This window comes from Manis pentadactyla, chromosome 2, assembly GCF_030020395.1.
Source record: "Manis pentadactyla isolate mManPen7 chromosome 2, mManPen7.hap1, whole genome shotgun sequence".
In the NCBI taxonomy this organism is placed as follows: domain Eukaryota; kingdom Metazoa; phylum Chordata; class Mammalia; order Pholidota; family Manidae; genus Manis; species Manis pentadactyla.
The window spans coordinates 232,166,623-232,176,076 of NC_080020.1; the positions used below are offsets into that span (position 1 = coordinate 232,166,623).

The window sequence follows — 9,454 nt, forward strand, 5'->3', positions numbered from 1 at the left end:
AGTTTGCTGGCATTGAATTCAAAGGCATCAGCTGCTCCCTGATAGGTTTCCTTCATTCTCTACTTCAAGCATTTCTGATAAAACATGTTCATCTACCCTTCTATATTCTGGCTATGCTTTTATTTGCTCAGTTGGCCAGTTAAAAAATCCTGAGCCATAACCACGCTGATTACCATGGCTGGCAGCTCTCAAACCTGCCCAGACCATTTCTGGGGCACCCAATCCCTCTCCAGACTGACACTCAGAACTTTTCAGACCTATCTCTGATACCAGCTTCGAGGACTACACTTTACGAACTGAACAGTAGTTATCAGATGCAAAACTGGAAGAAAGTCACATAAAAGCCACGAGTGCAGATCGATCACACAATTTTATTAGAGTCTTTTGAACAAATGTATTCCTCTGTGAAAAAAACTCTTGCAAAAGAGACATCGGGGTATACTATTTTTCAACCCTGAGCAATAACACTGCATACCAAGGAGGGTGGGTCAAGAAGCTGGTTCGACTGAAGCACAAGCACAAGCCACTGATATTCTCTATGTGATCAGGTTTTTACAAAAAAATACATAGTTTTCAATAAATAATGCTTAATTTTACAACTTTGATACAGCAATGTCATACACTGTTTTCACACACTAAACTCTGCATGCTGGATAGTCTACAAGAAGACGAAACTTTGCCATGCATTTTCTTTCCCCCTAGTGCTATCACACACTTAACCTTCCAGCACATCGCCGCAGGGAGCACCCCCTCCTCTCCATGTCCCCGCATCAGGGCCTGCGCTGGCATGCAAACTCTACAAAAGGTCCCCCCCACAAACCACTCAGACTTCTAAACAAAAGGGTTTTTCAGCTTTTCTGCTCCCAAACCTGGAGTGGCTATGAAAGTAAGTTTCACGTGGCCTTGGAAAATAAGACTTGTTAACAGTGTCATGCTGAAAACTGCTCTAAAACATCACGTGGTTCTGTCCTGGGGCCACCATGAGGCCTTGTGGGATGTCATACCCACTAGGAGTCCCAAACCAGAAAAGGAGGCCTCCATTTTAAAACAGTCCATTTAAAAAATGGTGTCACAGAACAAATGCAAAAGACTCTTAAACCCACAACATATGTACAAGAGTAAAAGTAGACAAAATGCAGAATTAATGGTAATGGCATTTAACGTTTCTCCCTCTGTGATTCAAGGGGTGGGGCATTGTGATCTTGAACATAAGCTGGATGACGGAAATGTCTTAGAGGGCCCTTTGTCAGTATCTATTTGATCAAAATTCTTTCTATGGTACATTATTTCCAGTTGCTTTTTTTTGTGAAGAGGGAATGTAGGATGTCTATTAAAATGATGTCAGCAACCAAGTCACTTCAAGGACCCTAGAGTAAATATTTTTTACGCATTTTAGAGCTTTTTGTCATATTGCTTTATTTTGTCATTTTTCACAGCAGAGAAAACCCAAGTCTATGTGACTACATAAAAGAAGTTTGATCAAACCATGAGAAGAAAGCCCCCACGTGCGCACGTCCAGGTTGTTTCGATTCATCAATTGCAACTCGGTCCTATTGCTTTTTGTGGTTTGTTTTCTCTACAGAGAAGTGATCGTTTAACTGCAGGCAAGTCACTTAGAACAGTCCCATCTGTGCACTGGCAGAGGTATTGAATCTTTCAAGAGTATCTCTACCCAATAAAATTATTACTTTTATACATGGAATATTATGAACCTAGGTTTCCCTTTGCAAGCCATTTTATACTTTCTGCACCTTTGTGCTTTTACTGAGTATAAAAATAGGTCTCCTTTAAAATTCTGCTTAAGTTCACTAAAAAACTACTTGTTTGTGAAATTCTCTTATAAACTCACTGCATCCACATGGAATAGATAAAATTAGGCAGCTAATTGATATAGGTAGTGTTAACAAAAATAACTACAATGAAGAAAAAAGATGAAAGTATGTTAAGGATTCAGGAAAAAAGCCAGTAAACAAAGAAAAATGGAAGAGTTGACTTCACTCAATTTTGCTTAATTTTATTGTGACTGAAAATGTCAGCTCCACAGAAAGAGGCAGAAAAGAAAAAAAGGGAAAAGAAACCAAATTGGAGTTATCAAAGAGCGTGAGTTGCTGAATCATCAAATAAAAGACAGTATGGTAGAATAAGTCAAATAAATGAGTAATGATAACGAACCAGTAAAATTAAAATAACCCAAATCTCTGAGAATCATGTGCAAGAGTCATTACATGGAGACGGTCACCTTGGGAACTCGTAAATTCCTGTGTTGGGACACGTAAGGCTCAGACTTGGTATCCTCACAGGCCCAGGCTATACAAAGGGTGTTTGAAACGGACATTCTTAATGGAAATTTTATAAAATTTGGCCCTTAGAATAACTGAGAAATATCCTGAAAATATCTTCCCTGAAGCTGTAATAAAGAAAGTTTTTTATCTACCGATAAAATTGACAACTCAGTAAACTATTTTCGCTGGTTTTCCTACATAAGAAAAAAGCACAAATATAATTGCCTCAGAAATCTGTTAAAAGCAGGGGACCACGCAGTAAAGAGTATAAAGGTTCTATAAAGGGAGAGTCCAAGAAAACCACTCTCCAAAGTGTCCACAAGGATACATATGCCCATTAGAAGAAAAAGTAAGAATATACATATTAATCATATCAGAGAATAAAAAAGTTAAGATTGATATAATATATTTATATTGAATGACTACTTTAAAAATAGAGCAACTTCTTGCTTCCTCTCTCAGGTTCCTTGGGCAAAGCTATTTAAATTCTGAAGTGAGTAACAAATGTTAAGTTTCTTACACTGTACCAATATCAAATGATTGTGGTTTCAACTCCCAGAGAAGAGAAAAAGAAGTCTTAGCCTTTTGAGTCTCTTTCTCAAAAAATCAAAAACAAAAACAAAAAACTAAATCATCCTGCTATATGCATGCATATTTAAATCACTTCCCCTTGATTAACATTAAAAAGAAACCTCTCTGCCCTAAGGATGGAATGGTTTTTCTTCTAGCTAAAGGATAATCATTCTACAAATAATTTGCCCTGTGACTGTAGTCATTCGTAACATACATATTTGCAAAGCACAGTTTAAACACACTGCCTTTTATTAGCATTTTTTTAAATAACAGGGATGCATATCAGAATGTAAGAACTGGAAAATTATTTCCACAGTTTAAAGAATTAATAAGAGAATGCTGGTTCAAGTTTGGAAAGATGGAAATTTTACTAAAACGCCATCATCGAAGTCTGTGAGCTAGTTACAAACAGCAGGATACCCACTAGCTAGGCTGCAGCGCACCCAACCCCCCACCCCACCCCCATCTCCACCCCCACCCCCACCCCCAAGTTACCTTTTAAGATATTCTGTCAATGCTTAAAAATAAGACTTACTTAAGAGACCAAAAAAAAAAAAAATGCAATTAAACTTTTATTGAAGGCTATCCAGTGGCCAGAATACCTTGTGTATTATACTGTTCAGACATTCAATAAAAAATTCACTATGAATGATTTTCACAATGCATTCATCAAAACAGCCTTAAATAATGTTTAAAAGCGCATTCAAGCGCCTGTCCTGAGTTCTAACAGGTTTTTAATTTAGATCGCTGACCATCTATTTTTTTTTCCTCTTATTTTACTATCAACAACTTAGGCTACATAGCTTTTTTTTTTCTTTTAATCAAGATTGTTTCCATTCTGAGGCCAAATTATTACACTGCTAATTCTACCTCACCACAGAAAATGTCCAAGATTCATGTATGATTAAAAACATAAAACACATGCAAAGTTTCCAGAGTTTCAAAATACATAGACTCGGTCTTACAAATGGGCTTGTGTTTTCAACAAGTTTTAGAACTGCAGCAGAGGGCCGCCACGTAAAATCCCCAGCACACAGAATTGTCAATTGTAAACCGCTGGTTCAATTATACGTGGCTAAAATAAACGTCCGACCAATGACATTAGTCTATCATTTGGGAAAAACAAAAACAAAAACAGGTAAACAACTCCAGAAATCCAGTTCTATATTGAGAACCTTATTACCACCAGCCCTTTATTTTCCCAAGTTTAGGACTAAGATCTGATGGTTCATCGAAACGAAAAAGCCACGGAAAAGAAATCCATCCATCTGCCGCAGAAGCTTGCTGGCTCCGCATCCCGAGGTGGGGGCTGGGTGGAGGCTCGCCCGGAGCCCAGGGAGGCTGGGGGAGGCCGGCGCTCGGAGCGCGGGGGCCAGGGCGGCACAGGAGAGCGGGAGGGGCGGCAGGAAGGGTGCAGGGGCCCCTTCGGCCTAGCAGCTCCTGGGAGCGGGCGGGTGCTTCCATCTGAGCTCGCCAAACCTCAGAAAAAAATGGAGGCCAAACGCTGGTGAACCATTTCAGTAGGCTTAGAAGTGGTATGTGATGTGCACCGAGTTTCAATTAGCCACGGAAAACCTCCCCCACGGCAGGCGCCGCGGCTCGCAGGGGCCGAGCTCGAAGGCTGGCGCGCCGACCCCCGCGTGGCCTCGCCGCCACCCAGGGCGCAGCTCCGAGAGAGGCGGCCGAGGGCGGGAAGGGGGCCGGGGCCGGGGCCAGGGTGCGCGCTCCGAGACGCAGGCCGGGGATGGGAAACTGCGAGGGGCAAGAGGGCGGAACGGCCGGGCGGACGGCCCCCGCCGCACGGAGCGCGGGGGACGGGGTCCGCCCGCGCCGCCGCCCGGGCCCCTCGGAAGGGGTCGGGGAGAACGATCTAAACGCCGAGCCGCCTCCCACACGCAGTCCGCCCGGAGGCAAATCCCGGGGCGGCCGGAGAGCAGGCGCGCCGGGCACCTCAGGCCCGGGTGAGCTTGCCCCCCGCCCCACGCATGGGGCGGGGTGCGCCGGGCGCTCGCCGCGGCCGGGCGAGGAAAGCCCAGTCCCGGGGGCGCGTGGCTCTACCCCTCGTCTCCCGGGCCGCCGTTCAGACGCCCTCGGTCCCTCCGCGGCCCCACTGGCGGCTCGGCCAGTGCAGACACCCGCGTGGCCCCGGCTTCGATCGCAGTGGCGGCGGCGTGTCCCTCCCGCCGCCTTCGGCCACTCGCCGCGCCCTGGCCGTCCTCCGAGCGCCATCGGGGACCGAGCTCCCCGCCCCGAGGAACCGGGCAGACACAGACTCCGACCACCTCTCCGCAGCCCCCGTCACCGCTGGAGGCCAGAACTGTGGCCGCGTCCCCACGGCATCGACCTCGGCGCACACGCGGAGATGCAGGGTCCACATAGAAAGAAAAATTCACAACTGGAAACGGCTATCCGCACCCTGTCCAGCGGGGCGGCGAGGTTCCGAGCGCCCCGTGCGCTCGCGGCCCGAGGGCGCCTGTCACCGCGACGCGCAGCCCTGCGCGCAGAACGCACACGCCCGGCGAGGACACCGGTCGCGCGCTGGCCCGGGTCCCCGCCACGCCCGCCGCCAGCCGGGATGGGTGGGGACAGGAGGGAGCGGAGGAGGTGAGAAAGGAAACTGGAGCGCAGGGGGGAGGGAAGGCGGGGAGGAAGCAGCCTCCTCCCCGGGTCTGGTAGCTCGCCGCCGCCGCCGAGCTCGGCCTGCCCCCGAGCACCCTGCAGCCTAACGCCCACCTCCCACCCGCGCACACTACAGCCTCGTCACTGAATGCGCTGCGACAACAGAACCTCGTTTGACTTCCATAGAGACTATTGGCGATGAAGTTTCTATCAGTTCCAGCTGATTTATTAAAATTGTCAAGATACAGACTTCCAGCACAAAAAAAAAAAAACAGGCAATGATGTCGACAGTGCATTGAGTCTGCTTTGCCACCATTTGCTACAAAATACGCAGATGGTCTGTACTTTTATTTAGATTATATTGCACAAAATGAGAAACTTTTTAAACTATGTGCCTTTTTTTCTTTTTTGCTAAAAATCGAGAATCCAGTTTCAAACCTTCCATCTGGGGCCCCCATCCACATATCACAGCGTATGAGATACATAAAGTCCTACTATAGTACAGTACATATACAATCTTTAAACTAAGATAACAGCTCTGAGGTCTATATCACCATTTTCAATAAATCTTTACCTACAAATATTGAACAAATCTCTACTATAGCTGTACAAAAAAAAGTTTGTTTTTTTTTTAAACCACAAGGCCTTTAGATGCAAGGATTATTTTAAAATGTTAATCCTTTTTAAACCAGGACATAACGTACCAACATACTTGCATGCTAAAAAAGAGGAAAAAAGGAAATCAAAAGGGAAGAAGTGCCTGAAAGTCTTACTGAAAAAACACAGCAAGAATGTTCCCTTTTCACTGTACAAAAATACGCCTGAAAATATATTAATTTTTAAAAAAGACTGAGGTCTGTTATGTATCAAAAATGTTTCAATACCTTTTGTACTGAGGTCTAGGCTGTCTGGTATTCAATCAAGGAGGTATAAGGGAACAAGTTACAAAAAAAAAGTTGGCAAGTAGAAATCACATTTGCAAAACCATAAACAATTTGATCTGAAAAGTAAACTCTGATCTTAAGTCAGTTCACAGTTTTTTTTTTGTAAGCGTTTGTACAGTCTGCATTTTTTCAAGCTCCCTGCAGTTTTGTTAAGAATCGGATGCATAGAAGACATCAGTTTTCTCCCTCCAAAAAAAAATAATAAAATAAAATAAAGTTGCAATGGTCCCTTTTTTGTTTGTGTTTCTTTAAAAAAAAAAAAGTTCTTTAAGATCTCTTAAGATTTAAAAAAAAAAAATCTCCAACTCCCTAGCGTTAACAGTTGTGCTGCCAAAAGGGTCCTCTGCAGACGTCTTCCAGACTTCAAAGACCGACAGGCTTCCACAGCGCCTTCCGGAGCGGGTCCTCCTGCCCCTCCCCCGCCCCGTCCCTCCGCCTTTGTTGCAATCACGAATTTCAGGAAAAAGAAAGAGTAATTACAAAAACACATTTTGGGGGTAAAAAATCACAACTCCAGACTAGGTATGCAACTACCTTGAGACACGATAAAGGAAGATGGGGGGAGGGCAAAAAAAGGACAGGAAAAATGTTTAAAAACTACTCATTTCACTTTAACTCCACCAAAATTTTCATCATCTTTTCCCAATTTCTTTGTGTCACGACATCACACGAACATGAGCATCTTCTTCTCTCCCCTCCACCCCGCCACCACCACCACCATCAGGACCGCCACGACTTCCTCCCAAGGAACCCCGCTCTGCGCCCGCCGAGAGTAGGGGCGGGCGGCGCGCGCCCCTCAATACGTGAACACCAGGTCGGAGAAGTTCGCCTCCAGCCAGTCCCCCGCGATCATCTCGCTCAGCTCGGGCGTGCAGTAGTCGGGGAACTCGAAGTGGGAGCCCAGGCTGCCCTCGCTGAACGAATCCAAATCCTTATCCACCAGGGACAGGGACAGGTTCCCGGCCGCCGCGCCGCCCCCCAGCTGCTGCTCGCCGGCGCCGGGCGCGCTCTGCGAGAAATTCAAGCTCAGGTCGAACATCAGGTCGTCGGCGTCCTCGCCGCCGCTGCCGCTGCTGCTGGACGACGACGAGGTGGACACCGAGCGCGAGGACGCGGGCGACAGCGCGGGCTGCGCCAGCGGCGGCGGATGCTGCCTGGTGATGTTCTTGAAGCTGTAGTAGAGGCGGCTGCCGCCCCCCGCGCCCGCGGCTGCGCCGGCCCGCACCTCGTCGTAGAGGCTCGCGCCCTCGGGGGACTCGGCCGCGCTGCTCAGCGTGGGGCTGGCGGGCACTTTGGCGACGTTGTAGCGTCTCAGCAGCTGCGGCGGCTGCTGCCCCGGCGGCTGCAGGAGCTGCTGATGCGGCGGCTCCTCGTCGTCCTCGTCCGCCTCCTGCTTGATCCGCAGCTGCAGCTCGTCATCGTCGTCGTCGTCGTCGTCGTCTTCGTCCAGGAACACGCACTTGACCGTCTTGCCCGCGCCGCCGCCCGCGCCGCTCACGCGCAGGCCGCCGAGCGCGTAGTCGTCGCCCGCGCCGCCCAGGTCCCCGGGCTGCGCCGCCTTGCCCGCGCCCGCCTTGGCGCCGCCGGCCGCGGGCGCCGCGGGGGCCTTGAGCTTGCCGCACTTCTTGCTCGAGCCCTTGGAGGTCTTGGCGCCGCCCGCGCCGCCGCCGCCGCCGCCCGCCGCGCTCTTCTCGGGGCTCTGGCTGGCGCTGGGCTTGGCCGAGGGGTCCATCTTGGGCTTTTTCCGGGGCCGGTACTTGTAGTCGGGGTAGTCGGCCATGTGCTTGAGCCGCAGCCGCTCCGCCTCCCGGATGAACGGGATCTTCTCGCTGTCCTTGAGCATTTTCCAGCGCTTGCCCAGCCTCTTGGAGATCTCGGCGTTGTGCATGTCCGGGGACTGCTCCATGATCTTCCTGCGCTCGATCTTGGACCACACCATGAACGCGTTCATCGGCCGCTTGATGTGGCCCGACGCCGTCTTGCACCAGTCCGGGTCGCTTTCGTCCAGGGCCACCGGGCTGCAAGCCATGAATTCGCCCTCCTCCGTGTCCAGCGCCTCCCGGGGCAGGTTGCTCTCCGCTTCCAAGCTCTCCGCCTGCTGCACCATGATCCGCTGCGGGGCTGGGCGCTCCAACCCGGGCCGCTCGGTCTCGTGCGGAGGTCCCCCTCCCCCTCTCGCCCCTCCACCTTCCCGGGCAAGTTGCAAAGTCCTCGGCACCCCGCGTCCGCGGCTCCCCCCCCTCCCCCCTCCCCCCCTCCCAGGCTGCACACAGTGACTGCTGCGGCTGCAGCGGCTTCGACCGCCCGCGCGCGGAGGGCTGCGGCCGCGACGGGAGAGGCGGCGGCGGCGGCGGGCGGAGCAGCCCGGGACCCCTCTTCTCCGGCTCGTGGCTCCCGCCGCAAGCGCCGGACCCCGAACACTCCCAGGCGCGCGCGCTCCTTCTGCAAAAAGTTGGGGGACCTCTCCCAACTAGTTATCAGGGTGTCATATGGGTGACATCACTCCCCGGGCTAGCCAATGGCTGGGGGCCGGCTCCGCCCATCTCCCTTTATTAACTCTGCGGCCCCTCCCCCTCCCCCGCCCTCGGGGCTGCTTTGCAAAGATTGGGGGTGGGGGAGAGGAGGAGGCAAGTCTAGAAATATGTTATTTTTTAAAAACCCGCGTGTGTGCACAGATGCGCCTCTTCCTGGGATGCTCGGGCGGAGCGGCCAGTGGGTGCGCCCGGGGCTAACCGGATTGGATTCGGCGCCAGCGCGGACGCAGCCGGGTCCCGGGAGAGGCCCGGCGCCCCTTTGTGCCCAGCCCCCGGAGGCTCGTGCTTGTGCACCGACGGGGCGCGCTCGCTCCGCGTGTGCACACCCTCGGGCACGCGCACCGCCTGCTGGGCGGGGGAACCCGGCCCGCCCTCGGTGGGCGCAGCTGCTCCCAGCGCCCCGCGCCGCCGGGGCCCGCCAGGGAGACCGCCGCACCCCCGGCCGACGGAAGGTGGCGCTTTAACACAGCACCTTTTCGGGGCACGTGGGCTTTTCTTCTTT

The 9,454-nt window shown here is 51.2% G+C and overlaps 1 protein-coding gene across 1 annotated transcript; it reads right to left on the reverse strand.

Moving 5' to 3' along the window:
* Positions 1-6,670: 6,670 nt before the first annotated feature.
* SOX11 (SRY-box transcription factor 11) lies at positions 6,671-8,632 on the reverse strand. The gene has a single exon (XM_036881867.2). It carries the CDS (start codon positions 8,523-8,525, stop codon positions 7,215-7,217), a length of 1,311 nt encoding a protein of 436 aa, XP_036737762.1. The 5' UTR covers positions 8,526-8,632; the 3' UTR covers positions 6,671-7,214.
* Positions 8,633-9,454: the final 822 nt, after the last annotated feature.

Excerpts from the sequence above, each read along its gene's own strand:
- SOX11 (XM_036881867.2), bottom strand. The coding sequence starts at position 8,525 with ATGGTGCAGCAGGCGGAGAGCTTGGAAGCGGAGAGCAACCTGCCCCGG.